Source organism: Cricetulus griseus, assembly GCF_003668045.3.
Source record: "Cricetulus griseus strain 17A/GY chromosome 1 unlocalized genomic scaffold, alternate assembly CriGri-PICRH-1.0 chr1_1, whole genome shotgun sequence".
In the NCBI taxonomy this organism is placed as follows: Eukaryota; Metazoa; Chordata; class Mammalia; order Rodentia; family Cricetidae; genus Cricetulus; species Cricetulus griseus.
Window position 1 is genome coordinate 67,675,860 of NW_023276807.1, and position 22,790 is coordinate 67,698,649.

The 22,790-nt window shown below is 45.9% G+C and overlaps 1 protein-coding gene across 2 annotated transcripts; it reads left to right on the forward strand.

Annotated features, from left to right (window-relative positions):
• The first annotated feature begins 298 nt into the window (after positions 1-298).
• Pcid2 (PCI domain containing 2) lies at positions 299-20,715 on the forward strand. Of its 2 annotated transcripts, XM_027387825.2 has the most exons (14): positions 299-567; positions 3,396-3,485; positions 5,402-5,475; positions 6,395-6,460; positions 7,928-7,969; positions 9,744-9,798; positions 12,959-13,062; positions 13,148-13,223; positions 14,069-14,210; positions 16,726-16,826; positions 18,280-18,353; positions 18,485-18,610; positions 19,481-19,604; positions 19,977-20,715. In XM_027387825.2, the coding sequence occupies exons 1-14, from the start codon at positions 532-534 to the stop codon at positions 20,064-20,066; spliced, it is 1,200 nt and encodes a 399-aa protein (XP_027243626.1). In that variant the 5' UTR covers positions 299-531; the 3' UTR covers positions 20,067-20,715. The 2 variants fall into 2 exon arrangements, with proteins under 2 accessions (XP_027243626.1, XP_035309324.1); XM_035453433.1 differs by lacking the exons at positions 299-567; positions 3,396-3,485; positions 5,402-5,475; positions 9,744-9,798 and having other exon boundaries at positions 6,410-6,460.
• The last annotated feature ends 2,075 nt before the right edge of the window (positions 20,716-22,790 follow it).

Below are 22,790 nucleotides of genomic sequence, written 5' to 3' on the forward strand. Positions count from 1 at the left end.
CCTCTGGGGCAGCCCCACACCTAGGGCTCAGGGATGCTCCGTGACAACCGGATACTCCACACCCGTTGCTCTGGGATGCCCCAGTGAGGGGGTGGGAGGACTCGGGGACATCTCCAGCGAGGGCTAGGAGAGCACGGGGACGTGTTCCCAAGTGGGGTTGACTTTTGTTCTGTGCACTTGAGGGTGTGCGAGCCGGGAGCGTCTCTGCAAAGTGAGGATCGAAGGGATGAGAGACACGGGGAGTCGCTAGGACACAGGACGTGATCGGGACGCGGGGATACGTTCCCAAGTCGGTTGGAACTCCTCCACGTCAGTCCCCCGTCCTTTGCTCACGCCCCCGCCCGAGCTGAGACACCTCAGTGACTGCACCCCGAGCACTGACAGCTCTAGGAGGGGAGTGCTCGGGCCAGCTTCGTTCAGTTTGCGCCACCGGTTCCGGAATCAAAAACGTGCGGGAAATACAGTGTAGGGACAAGGAGCTGAGACGGACCTGCGCCGGAAGTGAGGTGCTTAACGCCCGCGGCCGCTGCTATGGCGCACATCACCATTAACCAGTACCTACAGCAGGTGGGTTGCCCGGTATCCTTGTTTAGTGGCCACGAGGGTGGGTTCTGGGGCTGGGTCAGATAGGTCCGGGACCGGTGGAGGGGGGAGGTCTGCGGCTGCCTTTGAGGTGAAGAACGTTTGCTGCATGGGGCGGGCAGCAGGCTTTGCTCAAAAGTTGCAAGTGCTTCCCGCCGGATCTGGGACGGAGGAGGATTCGAGGTGGAGGTAGCAGAATCGAGGCCACTTGTAAAAGCGGCTGTTCGTGTAGCACTGTCTGCACCGAAGCACACTGGGTCTTAAGAGAGGTGTCCCTCTGCTCAAGGCCCGCGAATGGCACAGGCAAGCAGCGTTGCATCTGGGTTGAGGGTTGAGTTTGCGTTTTCTCCGCTAACCTAGGACGAGAGAGGTATGAATCCCACTATTCAGCACACCTGGTGCAAGGGACAGCCAGGTGGGAAAGTCTGATGGACGTTTTAACGGATGACATTGCTGCTCATGGATGTTTATGAATCTTGGTTTTGCACTTGGCTGTCTCAAACATCTCATTAGGGAAGCTTGGGAACAAATACTGCAATTTAGCCTATATGCTCAGAAGGGAAGAGGCCTGATTAATTGTGGAAGGTGGTGGTGTCAACTATAGCTGTCCCTGATTGTCAGCTAAGTCACATCATGCTATTCCTTTCTAATGACCCATTTAGTAGAGGCCTGTCTCTTATGCTGTCATATTTTGTTGTTTTTCGTAGCAGTTGCAGAAGTTATCTTGTTTTGCTTTTGATAGATTCTCACTGTCGCCCACCCTTGGCTGTCCTGCAACTTGTGTAAACGAGGCTGGCCTCAGAGGGCTGGGATTAAAGGTGTGCCACTTTCCTGGGCTACTTTGTTTTCATTTGTTTGTTTATATCAGTGGGTGTGGTTTTACTCCCTAACACTTGAGCTGTGTGGCTAATGGTTTTGTACCTTTATATTCTGGGTCACGAAGAGTGGCTTACAGGAGAGCAAAGCCAGAGGGCTAAACCTGAAAGCTGAGCACTTTGCCAGTCTTCAGACCTTGTGCTAGTGAGCAACGATCGTGTTTGCTGTCTTAGTAAATTGCATTTCCTACTTTCATCAACACACCTCTTAGCTGTGTGTTTTCAGCAGAGCTCTGAGAGTCCTTATGCTTATCTGATTCAGGCAGTGAACACAATTTGGGTTGATCAGCTGTAGGTTCTTGTGTGCCTTTTAGGCAGCAGCACTGTTGTCGATGCTGCATGGGTAATGTATTCAGTTTGATTCAGTCATGAGGCCCCCTTGAAGAATTCGGTAGGTGGCTGACCCAAGTCTGCTCAGAAGCAGCACAGTTGACACTCAGACTCTGGCTCTAGAGTGCAAATATTTAATACTTAGCAGTTTCAAAAGACTGTTTCTGGAGAGCCATGCTTGAACCTCAGTGAACTTATAGTTGGCTAAGTGACCAGTCCCTATTTCAACACCTTGATGACAGCCTTGGCCAGCAGCTATATGTAGATAAATAAATTGTTTGTATCCCTTTTCCCATGTTTCCTGTGTTAATTTCCCAGAAGCTGTTGAGGTAGAGTTGATTAGATTTTATCCTCCTTACAGGTACAGTTTGTTTGTTTAATGTGTACACTTTTAAGGAATTGTGAGTTTTAAGAGCAGTTGGTACCTCTGTGGTCTGGCATGGAGGACCTGAGAAGACCTAGTCAGCTGGGAGAGATCTCTCCTGGGATGCCTGAAGCAAACTCTTTGATGTGCCAACCCAGGGTACTGTGCACAGGTGCTTGCTTTCGGTATAAGTTCATGATCCATATGGTGTCTAACCTAAAAGGATGCAGCTTTTATGTTACCATTTGGTGAAGCACCTATGGCAGGTGTCTGGGTACTAGGGATGAGATACCCATGGAGTGGCCTGGCACTTTTGTTTTTTTTAAATAGTACTGGGAACTAACCCCAGGGACTTGCACATGCTAGTAAACGCCCTCTACCCTAAGCTTCATCCCCAGCACTCAGCCACTGTTTCAAGATTTGCTCCTTCAGACTTGTCACAGTCCTTATTTTCTTCCTCACCCCTAACTCCCTTATGTTATTACTGAAGCAGGACTCCTATAGGACACTCTTAAATTGAATTCCGGACCTGAGTGCAATGTCCTGTGGAGTTGAGCCAGTTGCTAGTTAAGTTGTACTTGAGGCTTTAGACACAGCTTAGGTGATTGTGGACATGCAGAGCCACCAGGTTATTTTATCCTTCCATAGCCAAGGTCACTGCAAAGGAGGTCGCTGGAAATGAACAGCTCCGGAGGGCTGCTCCCTACACTGCACATCACATAGACCTGGTATGTGGACCTCAGTGCCCACTGTACTCCTAGCACCTACAGCCTTCAGAAGTGTGCTTCTATTTCATGATGTGTACTTCAGTTGGAAAATTCAACTACCCATAAGTTTCCTGTGGAGAGAACTCTGGAGATCTTCAGAGAGTCATGTTCAAGTGTGACAAGTGACCAGAATCCTTGATACCAACTCGGACAAGGCTTCTCCTTACAAGGCTGTGCCATGGTTTGAGTGGGAAGAATGATGGAATGATGCATTTATAATCTTAGTGCCTCGTATAAGGCCAGTGTCCTGGAGACTTTTAGAAGGGTCTTTCTGGGACTCTGGCTTTCCTGTTTTCTTGTCCTAGGAAGATCCCATTTTTCAAATGAAGTTGTTATCTGTACAGCTTTACATTTTGGTTGTTCTGGCCTCTTTCACAGATGGAAAGAACTGCATATGTGGTATGCAATGCATTGCTCAGGATCTGTGAGAGCGGATGCTTGCCTATCTGCTCAAGTTTCCTCTTCCTCTTGTTTCAGGTGTATGAAGCCATTGACACTAGAGATGGAGCATCCTGTGCAGAGCTGGTGTCTTTCAAGCACCCTCATGTTGCCAACCCACGGCTCCAGGTAGGTAATAGATTTGCCCATGTCGTTTAGAGAGAATGGAGAGAGGTGAGGAAAAGCTGACTCTCAGTCAGGAAGGGCTACACATGCATCCAGAGAGAACTGTGGGGCTGTCAATTTCCCATGGAAGTTTAAAGTTTGAATAAAAGGAAACTAATATTGCCACTCTCATTTGAAAATTTTACTTACTGAGTGCTGTACCTCATACTCCCATATTTGATCCCTGTGTAACTTAGGGTTAAAGTCAGTGACATATCAATGTCACTAGCGGAGATGCCATGGAACTTAGACCTTGTCCATATTCAACTGCCCCAAAGATGAGAACCCATTATACACTACAGGTGAAACCCACCAAGTTCCCACTCGGAACCAGGATCCCTCCTGGAGAGTAGAGCTGTATGCTGGTTTCAGGTGGCCTCCCTGCCACAGTGGCACAGGTAGATAAGCCTGCAGAGGGTTGGCAAAGCCTTTCATGGAGCACATTTGCCAGCCCTGCTTTGAGAATAGGAGCATTTTCCATTTGGAATTTAACTATGGTATAGACAGTATTACCTGTAGACTTGGCAGCCGGTACCTTCACCTGCTGAGCTATCTCCCTGGCTCAGAGTGATGATTTTCTGGTGTCAGTATTCTTCCTTTCCACCTTTATGTATAAGTGTATGCATGATATTATTCTTGTGAGAACTCCTGTTCATTTTGCTCTAGCTTACTATTAGTCAGAAAAACAACCGATAGAAATGCATCTATACATACATAATACATGTATCCATAGAGTAAGAGAGAGAGAGAGGGAGAGATAGATAGATAGAGAGAGAGAGAGAGAAAGAGAGAGAGAGAGAAAGAGAGAGAGAGAGAGAGAGAGAGAGAGAGAGAGAGAGATTGATTGATTGATTTCTGTGGGAAGTTGGGTCATATGGTTATAGAAGTTGAGAAGGTCCTTGCATGACCTGCTGTCTTCAGCTTAGAGGCTTGGAGAAGCCAGTGCTGCCACTGAGTTTGAGTCCTGAGCCTGTGGACTCAAGGTCTCCCTGAGATGTAATGGTGTCTCAGCTCAGATGGCAGTCAGGAGCCAGAAGGGGTGGTTTTTTCCTTCACTATTTTTGTCCTGTTCAGCTCCTCAGCATGTTGGTGAGTATCCATCCTGCTGGACAGGGATATCTCTTTTACAGAGTCACCAGTTTCAGGCCTGTTTCTTCCAGAACTATCCTCTAGATACCCAGAGGTCATGTTCTGTATGGGTACTCTAAGGCCAGTCGAGGTGACATGTAAAATTTATTCTCGTAGGTGTGCTCAAATCATCTAGACTTTACCATTGGAGAGAAGTTAAGGCTGGGAATTACTGTCAGCCTCCAGCCCAGAACACTTAGAGTGACTCTTCACATCACTAACTTGTTGACCTTTTCTATGGAAGGAACTGTACACCTTGTTCATTAAGGTCATAGGAATCACTGAAGTGCTTCTTGACTGACTAGCTGTTAAGTACTAAAATATGTGTGAGAGCCCATGAGATGGCTGATTGGTACAAGTACCTGCTGAGCAAGCCTGGTGACCTGTGTTTACTCCCCAGAGCCCAGTGGTGGAAAGTATTCCTGTGACCTGTGTGTGCACACCATGGTATATATGGCCCACAAAGGCACACATCAATCATCTACACACACAACAAATAAAACAAAAATAAATATGTCTGAAAGTGCATAGCATGTTTTATGAACTTCAGCACACAACAGAATTGCATTCTTGGGCTTCTTGTTTTCTTGAAATATAGATATTGGTGGACCAATGAGCCCTTCCCTTAGAAGTGCCAGACTGAAGCATTTCTTGGGCTGTGAAGCTCTGAAAGTGTTCATCTAAAGCTCTTTGTATACACCGCCATTTCATGCCCACTAACTTTACCCCACCCCTTTCTCCTTGTGGACTAGATGGCCTCTCCAGAAGAGAAATGCCAGCAAGTTCTGGAGCCCCCCTATGATGAAATGTTTGCGGCTCATTTAAGGTAATCTGTGGGCAGCAGGAAAAACAAACACACATGGCTGCATGTGTGTAACACATCATGAAATCCACTCAGATTTTACTATGCATCATTGTTTGCTTGGAGCAGTGAATAATTAACTCGGAAAAGTGGACAAATGTGTCATGTGCCTCTTGTGACACACTTGGTATTTCTACTTGTTAGACTTTTATTATTATAGCTGTAGTGCCTAACTGAGGTCTTGCTTTTCTCATGAAAATAATGTGGTTTTTAATATCTTTGCCTTGCAGGAAAAGAATCTGAGTTGAGCAAAACAAACAGGAACTTCTCTTTATTTCCTTGAGTTGTCTGCTGCTTTCACTGCAGCTTGACAGGCAGTTCAGGCAGAACTTTATATCCTAAAGCCATGTGTGTAGGATTGTCCTCTGCCTGCATGCCTGTTGTATTTTCGAGCAAGCTGGGACAGGCCTTTGGAAGAGTTGGGGGTGTCACTGTGTTCCTTGGCAACAAGAGGCATCCCCTGCTTCCCCAGCTGTGTGCTCCTGTAGTGTGGTTCCAGGTTTGGTGATGAACTGGCTCTGTTGCCAGCAGGAACCTGGTTGGAGTGTCTTTGGAGGCCCACTGACGGCATGGAGCGCCAGCTGTGGAGTGCCCAGCCATGCTTGTGGCTAGTCCTCTTACTCAGAACAGCTGAACTATTCCCAGAATTCCATATTCTGGGATTCAACAGGGTAGTGTCATAACTTTGTGTGGGATTCCCCTTACACTCACTGCTGTCACTCAAATGGTCGTTTGTGTTTCCTGTCTGTGGTTTTCTGCCAAGCAGGAATTACCTTCCAGGAATAGTAGAGAATGGGTGGCGTGTGTGATAGAATACACTCTGGGCTGATGTGCATTTGGGTGCCATGTGTAGATGCCCTTCAGCCTCTGATGTCTTTTCCAGGTGTACCTATGCCGTGGGGAATCACGACTTCATAGAGGCGTACAAGTGCCAGACAGTGATAGTCCAATATCCTTTACCCTGTGTGTTAATGACCGTGGGTTATTGAGGCTCACAGTCTTGAAACATTGGACCAGTTTAAACCTTCAACTAAAAAGGAACTACAATGTCTTGGAAGAGAAACTCATTTTAACAGTTTTGTTTGGATCCCTATATTTAGTCTGACCCTTATGACTCACTTATACAGTTACTTATATAGTAAGGGAGTACACTGCTTAACATACTGAACTCTGTTTATTTATTTATATTATTCAGGGTTATATGAGGTCATTTTTATGCAAATGTATTTACTTTGAGGACATTCCATCCCATACCCCATTGTTTCTATTGCTGTGAAGAGGCACCATGACCATGGCAACTCTTACAAAGGAAAACATTTAATTGAGGTGATGGCTCACAGTTTCAGAGGTTTAGTTCATTATCATCATGGCAGTGTGTAGGCAGATACAGTGCTGATACCTTGATCAGAAGGCAACAGGAAGTAGCCTCAGACACTGGGCAGTATCCTAAGCAGAGGAAACCTCAAAGCCTGCCCCCACAGTGACAAATTGGTACTTGCTAAGTATTTATAGGTCTCTAGATTTTAGTTTGTTCTTGAGAACTACCGTGTTTTAAGTACACTCAGAAGAGAATGCTACTAGCCAAGTCTCCCTAGAATTTAAGACTTCTAGTGTTGGTAAAATAAACCTAATACTACAGATTCTTGAGCATTTAATTGTAGCTCATGATCATTAGACTCAGAGAAAGTACAAATGTAGAAAGTACAAATGTAGAAAAGAAAAATCTTATAACCAGTTGGGGAGGTGGCTTGGTTAGTAATGAGCTTGCCCTGTAGGTGTGGGGACTTGAGTTGGATCCCCAGCACCCATAGAAAAAGCAGGAGTGGTGGTGTGTGCTTGTAATCTCATCTCTGAGGAACTGGAGACAGGCAGGTTCCTGGTGCTCACTAGCTAGTCTAAATGATAGAAAGAAGGCCAGCCTGAGGAATGACACTCACAGTTGACATCTAGCCACCACACACACAGACTTGTACACACAGACACACAGACACGCACGCACGCACGCACGCACGCACGCACGCGCGCACACACACACACACGCACACGCACACGCACACGCACACGCACACACATATACACACAATCTTTTTTCTTTTTTTAATGGGGGTGTGTGGGGTCTTATAGGTAGGCTGGCCTGGAATTTTCCTCTCCCAAGTGCTAGCATTGAAGGAGTGCCACAATGCCTGGTCTACGTGAAAAATCTTATAAAAAGGCTTGTTTTGGAGAAGGTCTTTATGAAGTGAATGCCTTGAGTCTACTTGGCCTCTGACACATGGATGTTGTAGTGTGTTTTCTACCTTCAAGGTTTTTCTACTGTTGACATAGTTATCCAAAGAGCACACTTTTCCTCTTAGTCTACTTTTACTAAGTGAGCATTACTTCAAATTTGCTTGTCATACCTTCCTTAATACAGCACATCATTTCTGAGGGCATTCCAGGCTCATAAAGAAGAAAACTGGTAAGCATGAACAGAAATAGCTGGAGATTAGTAAATGATGTCGTCGTGGGCTGGGGTTAGACTGGAATGGCCAAGCAAATAGGTTATGTACAGTATTTCTGTAGTAAGTGCTACTTCAGTATTTCTGCTACAGAAATATTTACTAAGCACATGTTTCCCCCTCCATTTATCGTGTGTTTTTGCTTTTTGCTTTTTGTGTTTTTTTTTGTGTTTTTTTTTTTTTTTTCTTCTGAGACAGGGTTTCTCTGTGGCTTTGGAGGCCGCCCTGGAGCTAGCTCTTGTAGACCAGGCTGGTCTCGAATTCAGAGATCCACCTGCCTCTGCCTCCCAAGTGCTGGAATTAAAGGTGTGTGCCACCACCACCCAGCCTATTTATCAATTTTTAACTTTTGGTTTTAGACATTGGCTAAAGGTACACTATAGTTCCTTTGGATTATTTTAAATTTCTTGAAAACTAACCTTAAGATTTATGACTTACTAGCAAACTAGGAAAGTATTCAAATTTTGTTTACACTAGAGTAGCCAGAGGCCTTTCATAGACAACCAACCCAGTCCTTAAGCAATTGTTTTCTTTAGTACTAGAGCTCGAACCCAGGTCCTTGCATGTGCAGGCAAGCATTCTGCTACTTAGTTATATTGCTACACCTTTTAAAGCTTCTGCCTTAGGTTAGCCTCAAACTCATTATAGCAGAAGATGACTTTGACCTTAACTCCATGGCTTTAATGTTGAAATGTGTCACTACACCCAGTTAATACAGTGCTGGGGATCAAACCCAAGGCCTTGTGCATGCTAGGTAAAGCAATACACTGAGCTACATCCTTAGCTCCAATTTTTGAGGGGCACTTATGGGAGAGTTTAGGCAGGATCTTTCTTTGTAGTTTAGGCTGGCCTGGCAGTTTTCATTCTCCTGCCTCAACCTCCCACATGTTATGATTGCAAATGTGTGTCTTCGTATCTAATGTACTTTTTTTTTGAGACAGGGTTTCCCTGTGTAGCACTGGCTGTCTTGGAATTTGCTCTGTAGGCTTACCTCAAGCTCAGAGATCAACCTTCCTCTGCTTCCTGAGTGCTGGGTTCTAAGACATGTACCACCACCAACCAGCTGTACTCTTTCTTTTCCATGTGAAGACTTAGCTTACACATGAATGAAAGCCTAGTGCTGGCAGCTAGATATACACAGAGCTGTTTTGATGACTGTATGAATTATACATTCTGGTTTTTGCTTGGATCCTCAGTGTTTTTCAGTTGAACTGTTTGCTAGTGGTGGGGAGTTCGGTGTAGGGAGTCACCCTAGCCCCGCCCAATAGTCCTGGGGCAGGTACCAGGTGGACCTGGGGACTCGCCCATAAGGGCGGGGTGAAGGAAAGCCGGGATGACGTAAAGGGGGCTTCTTAAGGGACTGCATGTGGGGACGGGGGGCTCTCTTTGTTCTGGCCGCGTTGGCTGGGTTCTTAACCTAGCTCTGGCCTGTGTTTCACCCGGCTGTGCTTGGAAATAAAGAGACCTTAATCCAATAGTTCGGGAAGGACAAAGTTCTGGGAACTCCCAGCTAGACCTGAGTCCAGTTTTCTGAGCTGGGTTGGGACAGTGGTATGGAGTAAATAGTGAGTGAGTATTTGGCCAGGATGTCTAAGGTTGCAGTGTGACGGATGCAGAACAAAATGCCACCATCTGAGTTGGAGGGTGTGGACCTGGTTCTGGGTAGTAGTCTTGGTGTCAGTGGTAGGATGCTGGACCTTTTAGCTCTTCAACATATTTGCCTTTTGCCCTTAGGGCTCTGCCTGTCATGTATGCAGTAGCACTTGACCTTCGCATATTTGCCAATAATGTAAGTTCAATTTCCAGTCACTGTTGTTTTAAATTTAAATCTGTTGGGTGACTACTACTTAATATACATGTCTTGCTTCCTAAAAGTTTTGGGGGATGAATAGAAAGTGGGGTGTATCTGGTGCAGGGAGGGAAAGACCAGGAGGCAGATTGGCTGGTTGTCCTCTGGTCCATGCAGACAGACTCTCTCTGTGTAGAGGGAAACGGCAAGCTGTTGTGATGCCAAGTAGAATGATGCTGGTGTCCTCTACTCTAAGATGCAGCCTGTGCTAAAGACTGGTACTTTAGGTCCGGGTGGTGGCTGAGGGGTTCAAGTCCCGGGTGTTACAGGGGAGCATTACACTTCATCTCTGGAGCCATAGAAGCATCTTTCGGGGCTTAGACCCTTGTTACAATTTTAAAAACTGTCAGTGACTTCTAGTTCCAGGCCAGCTGCTCATTATTCTTCTCACAAAGGCAGTTGCAGGTCTGGAGATGTTAGGGTTCACATAGCTCTGTGACAAGGAGAGAAAGATTGGGCTTCCTGTCTGTCCTGGTGAAGAGCCTGACATAGGGTCTTTGATGTCCCACTAACACAGGGAGACCAACAGAGACCAGCTGAAGCAGGGCACATATGTAAGGCCTGTAGCTTTCTAGCACAATACCCCAGAGATCACTGATCACAAAGAGACTTCCAGCATTTTCCACCACCCAGGTGACAACAGTTGTTGGAATGAGGTGATAAGGATTTTAAAACAATTAGGAGCTCCCCAAACAAAGGAGAGCATGGAGTTCTCAGTAAAGAGATGGAAGGTGCAAAAAAGAACCAAGTAGAAATCTCAGGTTGGAGAGACAGTAACTGAGGAATATGGGGCTGAAGAGGTGGCTCAGTGGTTAAGGTCACTTGCTTTCCTTACAGTGCTCACAACCATAACTCAAGTCTTAGGGCATCTGACACCCTCTTCTAGCCTCTGTGAGTACCAGATGCATGGTGCATAGACATACCTTCAGGCAAAACACTCAAACACATAAAACAATGACAGTAATAAACCTTTTGGTGACTAATTTAAACAAAAAAGAAGAAAGAGTGGCATCACCTAGTGTCTCCGGCTCTTAACCTCGTCCAATTCAACAGAAACCATTGGTCTTGCTGCTTCTGCACTCACTTCATTTTAAGATGCTGCTTTGTTGAGGCTTCTAGGAATGGGGAAAGGGAGGCATATTTTTAACAGCCTTTTAGACAATTTTTTTTCTTGACACAACCAAAGCTCCCAGAAATGTGTGTGTATGTTTGCACCCATGCTTGAGGAGGAAGAGACAGCTTCAGATGTCATTCCTCAGGCTGCATCTATCTTTTGTTTTATGGGATTGTCTTGTGACAGGATCTCATCTCATTAGCCCAGAATTTGCCTGCTAGGCTGGGATTATGAGCATATGCCACTGTAATTGGTTGTTTTTATTCTTTTGGGGGGCCCACCACCCAGTTTCCAAATAAATCATGGAGAGACCTATTATTACTTATAAATGCCTGGCCTTAGCTTTGCTTATTTCTAGCCAGCTTTTCTTAACTTATCCCATCTACCTTTTGCCTCTGGGCTTTTTCTTTTCTTACTTCTGTATACCTTACTTTCACTCTTACTTCATGGCTGAATGGCTGGGTGGCTGGCCCTGTATCTTCTCTTCTTTCTCTTGCTCCTCGATCCTTGACTTCTCCTCCCAAATTTCTCCCATTCATTCTCTCTTTCACCTGCGTGATTATGTGGCTTTGTCATAGTTCTGTTTCAGTCTATTCTGACTGTGGTAACAGTGTACTGTGGGCTGGTGGGCTGTAAATAGTGTGTTGATATCTCACTGATAAGGAGAGTCACAGTCCAACACAAGTTTGTGTGTCTAGTGAGACTGCCGTCTGTTTCTGTTTCACTGATGGTTGTCTCTCTGCTCAGTCCTCATGGTGGGTGGGCAAGGAAGCTCTGGTCCCACCCCATTTAAAAACTTATTTGTATTTTAATTATGTGTATGTTTTATGTCTGTGAGTGTAGTTGCCTGTGGAGGCTGAAGGTGGTGTTAGATTCCCCTGGAGCTAGGGTTACTGCAAGTTGTAGGAGTGCTGGGAATCCAACTTGGGTACTGTAAGAGCAATGTACTTCTAATCTCTGAGGCAGCTCTTTAGCCTAGTGGTTCTCAACCGTGGGTGGTTACCCCTTGGGGAGTCGAATAGCAGATATCCTGCATAGCAGATATTTATGTTACAATTTATAACGGCAGCACAATTTCAGTTATGAAGTAGCAACAAAATAATTTTATGGTTGGGTGTCACCAAAGCATGAAGAACTGTATTGAAGGGTTGCAGCATTAGGAAGGTTGAGAACCACTGTTTTAGTCCTTCTGGGACCTTGTCCATAAGGGCATTGGCCCCATTCACCAGGACCTCCTCAAGGCCTAATCACCTTTCTAAAGCCCTTATAGCTTTCAGCTTGTGGACCATCTTCAAAAATGGGGAGAGACAGTCTGGTTCTCTCCTAAACACAGGGTAAAAGTGACACCACGTCCCTTGGTATGTTTTGTTCAGGGCTTGACTGCTATGTGCAGGAGGGAAAGTCAGAGACTAAGTTGAGAGGAAGCTACTCAGTACTGTGCAAAGCAGATCAAGGCTGGTGTCCTGGTTTGCTGTTTGTTGCTGCGGTAACACCATCACCAAAACCGCCCTGCATCACGGTCCATCATCAAAGGAAGTCAGGGCAGGAACTGAAGCAGTGACCACAGAAGAGTGATGCTTACCTGCTTGCTCCCCATGTCTTGTTCAGCCTGCTTTCTTATAGCACCCACAACCACCAGCCCAGGTGTACTGCCTACAATGAGCTGGGCCCTTCCCCAACAATCATTAAGAAAATACCTCACAGACTGGATTACAGGCAAACCTTAGGAGGCATTTCCTCAATTATGATTCCCTCTTCCCAGCTATGTTTAGGTTTGTGTCAGATTGACAAAGACCATCCAGCCAAATGGGCTAGTGTCAGCTGGACTTGAGAACAGATATGGGCAATATATATGGCAATATATATATACACTTCTCAATCCTTAAAATACAGTATGAGAGGGGCTGATGTGTACACTACTGGGGACTTGGACTCTTAATTTTGCCTCTGTTTGCTTTAAGAAGATAATCGAATTTATATTGTTAGGCAGATCAGCAGTTGGTAAAGAAGGGGAAGAGTAAAGTAGGAGACATGCTGGAAAAAGCTGCTGAGCTCCTGATGAGCTGCTTCCGAGTCTGTGCCAGTGACACGTAAGTGCCCTTTTATTTGGTGGCTATGTCATTTGTCCTGGCAGTTTGTTTTGTAATTGATCACATTTATTTGCTCTTCCCATAGTCGTGCTGGCATAGAGGACTCTAAGAAGTGGGGGATGCTGTTCCTGGTGAACCAGCTATTTAAAATCTACTTTAAGGTTTGCTTTTGCATGAATTTTTGTAGCCTTATTCCCTATCTGCCAAGATAAGTTACTTGTTTAGTTTGCTTTCTGTCACGTACTAGGGAATTATTCTAACCACAGCCACGTTAATGATTCTAAAAGCTGTCAGTAATTCAGGGTCTCCCAAGAGCAAGGCTCTGTTTTAAATACAAGGACTAGAGCTCAGTGGAGAAAACCTGCCCAGAATTCTCTAGAACCAGGACCCCTGTGCCACAAAAGAAAATAAGTACTGAAGATCTGACTCAGTACAGATAGCTCTCGGAAATGTAGCTTCCCCAGACACAGGGCCCTGAATACTGAGTGACCAGCCCTGTGGGACTAAGGCCCTGAACACTGAGTGACTAGTCCTTGTGATGTACCTGACCTCTGGGTATAAGTGTCCCCTCTCTGGAGCCTTTTAACTCTGTGTTATATCAACTTTATGGAACTAGAGTGATAGGTAAACTTATGGATGGACAAAAGAATCAGACTTTGCTTCATAAAATCAAGTAGGCAAAGGACAGCCTGTAATACTTCATTGTCTGAGAATCTATCTTTCACTTCATGGGACATTTAGTTTGTCCTTGCAAGTGTGGCCTAAGTGCAGGCTTTTTCTTGGGCCTTGGCTTTGACTCTTCTTCAGAGCTACACCCCTCTCAGAACTCCACCTTCTAGAGTGTGTGTTGTCTGTACCAGGTAGTTCCTTGTTTTTTTTACAGATATTTTGATGATTTTGAAATTCATGTCAAGAAAGTAAAGCAGAAGTTCATGTCTGTTCTTCCATCTTCTTGTTCTGTTGATACTGTTTATGAATATCGTAAATGGTTTCTTCTTTATTATAGATCAACAAACTCCATTTGTGTAAACCTCTTATCAGAGCCATTGACAGCTCAAATTTGAAAGATGACTATAGTACTGCACAGAGGGTCACATACAAATACTATGTTGGGCGTAAGGCAATGTTTGACAGTGACTTCAAGCAAGGTATGTTGATAATTATTTTTTTGTTGTTTTGGTTTTCCAGACAAGAGTTTTTCTGTGTAGCTTTGGGGTCTGTCCTGAAACTTGCTCTGTAGACCAGGCTGGCCTTGAACTCACTGAGATCTGCCTGCCTCTGCCTCCTGAGTGCTGGGATTAAAGGTGTGCACCAGCCAAATGCCCTATTTCTAAGAGGGTCACATACTCCCTTCTCCAGGAAAAAGCAAGAGGTTAGGCCTAAAGGGGCAGTTGTTAGCTTCCTTCTTTGCTGTCAGACCTGGGATTCTGTGACAGCAAAAAACTGCAGCTTGTCTGTGGAGTTTTCACTTTGGGCTTCCATGGTGTCTTTGCCATTTTTTTTTTTTTTTAATCTATGTTTTTAGTAGATGTCAACTTTTTTTAACAAGGGTTTCTCTTGATTATTGTCCATTTCTCTTCCCCTTTTAAACAGAAAGCCTAACTTAGGAGCATTGTGATGACATCCCACTGATGTGTTTCTAGGAGAGCTCAGTGATATTTTAGGAACCCTAATGTAGCCAGAGTTGATGCTTCAATACTGTCTACCAGCAGTCATCGTTTCTCAACCCACAGTTTCTTGCCCAGCTCTTCCATTTCACTTTAAACCTGAATGTCTTGAGCCTTGTCTTTGGGATGGCTGAGCTATTCTGTGCACTGAGAAAGGCTAGCCCTGTCCATAATACTCAGATATTATGTCTTAAGCTCTGCTGGGAATCATGGGAATCAGTCCATCTCTCCTTCCCTCCCTCCCTCCCTCCCTCCCTCTCTCCTCCCTCCCTCCCTCCCTCCCTCCCTCCCTTAAAAAAATCAATTCTTTGATAATTTCATGCAGTGTGTTTTGATCATATTCACTTATCCCAGGGGCATACCCCCTTTCCCACCAATCCTTTGTTTGCTTTTAAAATGTTTATTTCGGAACTTCCTTATCAGTTGTTTTAAGTTCCTGGGTCCTGAGACTACAGGTGCACCTTCATGCCTGGCTTTTAGGTTCATTTACCCTTCCCTTCCCTTCCTTTCCTTCTATCATTTTTTTTTTTTTTTTTTTTTTTTTAAGATTTGTTTTTACTTTATGTGTTTGCCTGTTTTGCCCACTTGTACAAAGTTAAGTGCACCTTGGGCATGCAGTGCCCATCAAGGCCAGAAGAGGGTGTGTGATTCTCTGAAACAAAAGTTACAAATGGTTGTGAGGTTGCATGTGGGTATTAGAACCAAATCCAAGTCCTCTGCAAGAGCTCTTAACAAAGCAGAACACTCACAAACCTAACAAGTCCACTTTGTGCTGCCCATGTATGTATTTTTGAATATGGGCTTCACACTACAGTTCAACCCACACTAGAGCAAACTGACTCCCTCTAATGGCAGCAGGAAGTCTCCCCATGTAGTAGCTGTCAGGTTGTGTTTCCTTTGTGCCCAAGGGCCTTGGGACTTAATCCACGTGGTAGTAAATGCCACACTTCTCCAGGGCCAGGTGGCAGAAGTTACACTTGCTGGCTGGAGTGATGTGCAGACTATGGGCTCAGTCTTTGTCGGTGGCTGTGCTCCACAGGGCTCCTAGTAAGACAGCATGAGGTGGAAGACATAGTCCTGCCCCAGTGACAGTTACCTCCAAGTGTGAGAGTGGAGGTTTACTCTGGCATAGCTATACTTGGGAGCAGAGGTGACTCTCGGTTCAGGTTTCCTCAGCCCCAAACTTCACCCAGGGCCTGCTGCCTATGGTGATAGGTCTGTGAGGTGAGCCTGTGCTGTGAACATCTTTGTTCTTTTATAATTGGTGCTAACAGTGCAGGAGAGACTTCTACAACAGCTGATGTCCTTCTCGACCAAGGTTGTCTTGGCAGGGCTTCACCTTTTGGGGAAGTCTCTGTCTACCGACGCTGCCATGCACTACACCTTTGGGCTTGTTCCTACTCACTGTCTTAGCAGGTCTCCTTAGTGGGTGAAAGCCTCTGAGGTCTATGCTGGGTGTTACTGACAGTCTGCCTGAGGGTAGAGCCTCTTGACAAACTGAATGCTCCTTGTATGCTTAAACCTATTAGGTTCAGACTGTTTCCATGCAGTAAAAACACCTTTAGAAGCTGTGGGCAGGACAGGCGTAGTGCAGAAGAGGACCTTGTTAAAGCGCACGGCCATTTGGTGGAAAGGACTTTGTTTGCTGGGTGTGGTGTGTTTTCTCTACTTGTGTCTTGATTAGTGTGTTAGTTGCATTTGTGTTTTCCAGCTGTAAAGGCTAATCTCAATGACTTGCAGATGACTGTAGCAAGTTAGAGTCTCAAAGGAAGTTAATCCAGTTTCTGTTAAGTAGGTCACCCATCGGCCCACCATGGCAGGCAAAGAATACCAGACCAGTGCTTGTTGAATTTGGGGCTGTGAGTTTTACTTGAGGAGAGTCGCTGGTGCCAGAGATGAGTCTGGAATGCTGTGCCTGCCATGGGAGAGGGAATAGGCACTAGGTGGTATGTGGGCTGTGCCTGGTCTGACCTATGGGGACCTGCTTTTTCTGCAGCTGAGGAGTACCTGTCATTTGCCTTTGAGCACTGCCATCGCTCCAGCCAGAAGAACAAGAGGATGATTCTGATCTACCTGCTGCCAGTGAAAATGCTGCTCGTAAGTGACTGATAGCAGTCTCTGGAGCTCCAGGTGGCTGGCTGACCAAAGTGGTGGGCCACACGTGAGCACAGCCCCGAATCAGAGGTTACACGAGCCCTTCCAGGGGAGCTCTGCTGTGTTTGCTTCTCTTGAAAGTAGCTCTGAACTTAAGTATTCATAAAGCAAATGAGACAAGTGTATTTATTTATATTTCTCCTTAACTAAATTCATTTCAGTAAACTAACTAAAAAGGGAAAGTGCCATTCCAGTCTGCCTATGGGACTCTTAATCATAACAAATAAATTTTTTTTTTGGAGATAGTCTTATGTACCTCAGGTTGTCTTCAGACTTAATGTAACCAAGACTGTTCTTGAACCCTGATCCTTCTGCCTCCACTTCTTAGTTGAAGGGAAGGTGTATGTCACACTAAAGTTCTTTTTGTTTGTTTGTTTGTTTTTTATTTTTTTGAGACAGGGTTTCTCTGTGTAGCTTTGGAGCCTATCCTGGCACTCGCTCTGGAGACCAGGCTGGCCTCGAACTCATAGAGATCCACCTGCCTCTGCCTCCCGAGTGCTGGGATTAAAGGTGTGCGCCACCAACGCCTGGCAAGTTCATTTTTGATACTTGAATGGGAAAGCCACATAGGTAGACTAGTCAACTGGCATAGCATCAAAGTAAAGTGCTGCTTTTTTCACATCTAAGACGAGTACATGGGGGTGGGGGTGGGGGAGAGAGAGAAGGGGGGGGAGAGGGGAGAATAGTGCTGCATATGGCTGAAACATATGTAGTTCAGAATAGCTCATAAAGGGAAGTCAGTGAAGCTGCCCCTCCCCCACCCCAATCCCACTGAAGAGTGAGTTGAGCATTTTGGGCTAACTCCTCAGACATATCCTATGCATATCCTGACATCTCTTCAGTTACTTCCTGCCCTTTGTCACATAAGTGACAGACTCACGACAGGGTCAAGATCAAGGTCATACCCACTGAGTCACAGAACTGTGGCATCCTTATTTCTTGATCAGAGTTGCTTTTTTCTAGTTTCCTGCTACATTTTGACTTTTTAGTGTTTATTTGTATGGATGTGCATGCTACAATACTCATGGAGGTCAGAGAATGACTGTCTGCTTCCACTGCATGGGTATTGAACTCGGGTCATCAGGTTGGTGACCTTAAGTTTGGTTTGCTATGTATTTGTTGAAAGCTAATTTCTTGACAAGAACCTTACTGTTGGGACTGGAGAGATGGCTCAGTGGTTACAAACACTTGCTGCTCTTGCAGAGCACCTGAGTTTGGCTCCCAGCATCCATGTCGGTTAGCTCATAACTACCTGTTACTCCAGCTCCAGGGGATCAGATGTCCTGGTCTGGCCTTTGGGCCCCTGCACACGTGTAGCATACACACCCAGACATACTGTGTAAACATTTCTTCCAAGTGAAGTGTTCTGTTATGGAATGCTGACTCTCTGATTTAGGGTCACATGCCGACCATCGAGCTCCTGAGGAAATACCACCTTATGCAGTTTTCGGAAGTGACCAAGGCCGTCAGGTAGGTCCATCCTCTGCACTGTCTTAAGAAGGAGGCTAACAGAGACTGCACATGTGTCGTACTTTAAACCTTGTTGATCTCTCTCTCTGGGTTTTTGCTCTGTGGCCCATGTGGTGTTTCTCCTTGCCCAGTGAGGGCAATCTGCTGCTGCTCAACGAGGCACTGGCAAAGCACGAGACTTTCTTCATCCGCTGTGGCATTTTCCTCATCCTGGAGAAGCTGAAGATCATCACTTACAGGAACCTCTTCAAGAAAGTGTGAGTGGGCCTGGGGAGACGCTCAGTGGGCAAAGTGCTGTTCTGCAAACCTGTGGACCAGGGTTTGAACCCCAGAATCTGTGTAAAAACTGGAAGCTTGCAGACCAACTCACCTATGAGGTATGAAACAGTAGCAATAAGGAGACCCTTATCAGCAAGGTGGAAGGCTGGGACCGACAGGTGAGGTTGTTCTCTGAACTCTACACACACCTGCAGTCTCTCTCTGTCTCTGTCTCACACACACATACACACACACACACACACACACACACACACACACACACACACACGCACACACACACACAGAGGCAAAAAAGAAAGTGGAGTGTCTGGCAAATGGAACCCTTGGGGCATATGGTGCAGGCTGTTGCAGCCTGTGGGGGCAGCATCCTGCCCCTCATGGGACAGGCTGACCCTGAAGGCTGGTATAATGGCATTAGCTTGGAGTGCCAGACACCTGCCTGTCCGAGCTGTGGGATTGATGTCCTCTAGCCTTTTCTAGCACAGCAGCTGGCTTATCCTCCCCACCACTGAGTGTCAGGGAGTTACATGTGGTGGTTCCTTTTCCTGTGTGTGAGCTGAACACTGTCTATCAGAGGCATAGAGTCCTTGTGTATAGCTAGGAAATATCTAAAACATTCCTTTGTACAGTGTCTGTTTATAGTAGGAAGCTTACATACTATTGTGTTTAATAGCTGTTGCTTGTGGGGTATGTTTTAGGATATATCTAGCTGGTGGCAACTTAAAATATGTGTGTTCATTGGTTCACTAAATGATGTCATTTCTTATTAACCAGCTCAGGGTTCCTCCTGTTGATCCTTGAAGTACTGAGTCCTGCTGTTAATTATGGTAATTTCTCTTCCTCCATAGGTATTTGTTACTCAAAACTCATCAGCTATCTCTAGATGCCTTTCTGGTGGCCTTGAAATTCATGCATGTGGAAGATGTGGACATTGATGAAGTCCAGTGCATACTGGCCAACTTGATATACATGGTATGTGAGTCTTTGCCTGCTCTCAGCAGGCTTCAGTGTGGCGCCAATGTCACCAAAAGACTTCCATTTAGTGTGGTGCCAGTTTCACCAAAAGACTTCTATTTAGTGTGGCGATTATGTCAAAAGACCTGTTGTATTTGTGAAGGTATTTTCTGATATAACTAATTGTTTTCCCAGGAAATACTATTCAAAGGGCCTCACATGGGTCAGTGTGAGAGAGCGGTATAACCTATATTTCATATTCTCTGCCATATGTGTTTGTTAAGCTGCTATCCCCAGGGAAGAGTGGTTTTCATCATTGTTGTGTCACCTGGCATATTTGATGTGACTGAGACTCAGAAGTGGAAGCTGATCCGGTTTTCTCTGTTTCAGGGTCACATTAAAGGCTACATCTCCCATCAGCATCAGAAACTGGTTGTCAGCAAGCAAAACCCTTTCCCTCCACTGTCTACAGTGTGCTGATGACCTGCAGACAGAGTGCATCCCACTACAGCTGTCCTCTGGAGCCCAAGTCTTCGTGTTTCCCCAGGGCCCTGGAGACAGTCGCTAGCACACATGTCTAGCCATGTTCTCCATGGACCTGGAATCCTTTTTCTGAATGGACAGACAGACAACTCTTGGCTGCTGCTAATGAACTCCTGGGAAGCAGCAGCTGTGCTTTAGTTTATGTGTTGTTTATGGAGGCTGTCTTTGTAACATTTTGTAGCTTTTTTTTTTAAGATAATCAAAATTTATACAAAACACATTCTTAATGTATGTTACATTATACGTCTATTTTCATATGCAAAATGTGAGCATCTTGTGAGCTCAAAATGCTTGGTTAACTTGACTCCTTTTTTTAAAAGTGGAATTTGGGGCTGGAGGGATGGTTCATTGGTTAGAACAATTACCCCTCCCCCTCATCAGAGCACGTGGGTTTGGTTCCCAGCACCTACATGGTAGCTCACAGCCATCTGGAACTCAGTTGTAGGGGATCCAGTGCCCTCTTGTGAATTCTGTGGGCTCCTGTACATAGGTGCACATAAACTCACTCAGGCACACAGACACACAAAAGTCTCACTCAGGCACACAGACACACAAAAGTCAATAAATCTTCTTTTTTAGAAATACAGAATTTAGTCTGGTGTAAGTTTTTCAGCTCTGTGCTCATTTCCTGACGGTTCTGAAGGCTGTGGGCCTGGGACCAAGGCCTGGCAGTTGGGCTCTGGTAATGGCCCCTTCTGAGCCACAGTCGCTGTCCTCTGCCTCTTCCTTTTCCTACGGCCACTGTGCTGTCAGGCCTGCCCTCACTCTGCAGCCGCACCTAACTGAACCACTTGTAGAGCCCCTTCCTCTGGCCTCCCGCACTGGACACCTTCCTGCTTCTTAAGAGTGTACACTTCCTCTGTGTGCCGGTGGTGTTGTTTGTATGTTTGTTGTGTTGTTTGTTTATTATTTTCTATCGAGGTGGGGTCTTTTCACATGAGCTGGCTTGTCTGGAGCTCCGAGTCCACCATGCTGTCCTAGAACATGATGCACTTCTTGCCTCTGTGTCCCCTTCCAAGTGCTTGGGATTGCAGGTGTATCACCACGGGAGGCTTCTGCTCCCCTTGTTGATGAGAAATGCAATAAGGAAGAAAAGCTAACTTTTCTCTTCTTCGGAGTTGTCATGTTGAGGAGCTGTCCTTGTGCAGATGAGCTGTGGTGGAACGCAGATGTCCTTCCCCATGGGGACACAGAGGCCTTGTATGTGATTGCTTCATCAGCACCCTCCTGCAGCAGCAAAACCACCCAGGACTTGTGTTGCAACACCAGCATCCTGTGTTTGCCCAAATCTGAAGCCTGGTCAGCATTTGGTGGGTTTTGGCTCCATGTGATGGGGAATATGGTCCTGGGGTCTAGAAGGTATCTCACTGCTGTGATATGTGTGAATTTGTACACACCAGGCTTGGTGGGATGTGAGTGGACAGCTCAGATTCTCCTCATGGCAGCTGAAGCTGGGTTCCAGGACAGGGTCCAAGGAAGCGGTCCCTTGTGTGACCTTGTGTTATGAGTTCTGCCACTGAGAATACCATCTATGCCACACACTGGCTGCAGAGCAGCATATCCCTGTGGGCTGTATGTCCCTGGTCATGCTCAACCAGCAGCCTGGTGTGCAGAGGAGCTGCCTGGCAGTGGATATGGCCCCCAACTGGCAGAGTTGGTGAGCTCCACCAGGCTGAGCCTGCCTTCCTGTCTCCTTTGTGTACATGTCTGGCACTGCCCTCATGCAGAGCTGACTCTGCTATTCAGCAGGGTGCTTAAGCACCCCAACTTCTGATAATGTGTGTCTGTGCAATGATTCAAACATTGGCCTTGTATGAGCATCCTGAAGTCCATTCTTCCAGGTTTAGCAGCAACACAATCAAAACTTCAGGCGTCCACAGGTAGTTTATTAAACAGTGACATCCCAAGTCAAACACTGATGGTTTAAAGTGATAAATAGTTGAACTATTAGATAAAGAGATAACCCCCATGTAGCTTTTTTGTTGTTGTTGTTGTTGTTTTGTTTTGTTTGTTTTTTCAAGACAGGGTTTCTCTGTGTAGCTTTGGAGCCTATCCTGGCACTTGCTGTGGAGATCAGGCTGGCCTTGAACTCACAGAGATCCGCCTGCCTCTGCCTCCCAAGTGCTGGGATTAAAGGCATGTGCCACCAACGCCCGGCTCCGTGTAGCATTTTGTGTGCTGTCTCAAGTCCTATGTGTGAAGCTGTGGTTTGTGGGCACACAGACCCATCTGTCCTTGTGGCTAGTTTATATCAGCATCAAATGCTCACACCTCATCCTTGCCTAGGTGTACACTGGTCTAACCTCTTAGATTTGTGTTTTGAGATAAGGTCTTATTCTGCTGCCCAGGCTGTCTCCAAATGTGAGACCTTCTTGTCTTAGCCTCTTAAGTCCTGGGACTAAAGGCAGAGACACATCATCATAGCCACACTCCTCTCAGAGATGAGGGTACCCAGGCACAGCCTCACTGACCACATGGCTGAGCTGAGAGGCTCTAGCACTCCCTGGAACCTGCCGAGGGGTTTTTCTTCACCCAGAGTGTCTAGGAATAGCCTTATGAAGAGGCCTATGTTGTCCTGCTTCTCTCTCCCCAGCAGTGAACCATGCACAATTAGAGTTAGCCTGTCTTTTTGTCTCACTGGTAATTCTGGAACACCTCTGT

What these genes read in the sequence shown, in the direction of transcription:
- Pcid2 (XM_027387825.2), top strand. Translation starts at nt 532, where the DNA reads ATGGCGCACATCACCATTAACCAGTACCTACAGCAG. An exon ending in ATGTTTGCGGCTCATTTAAG is followed by an intron (nt 5,476 to 6,394) that starts GTAATCTGTGGG and finishes TGTCTTTTCCAG; the next exon opens with GTGTACCTATGCCGTGGGGA. An exon ending in TGCCAGTGAAAATGCTGCTC is followed by an intron (nt 16,827 to 18,279) that starts GTAAGTGACTGA and finishes TCTCTGATTTAG; the next exon opens with GGTCACATGCCGACCATCGA.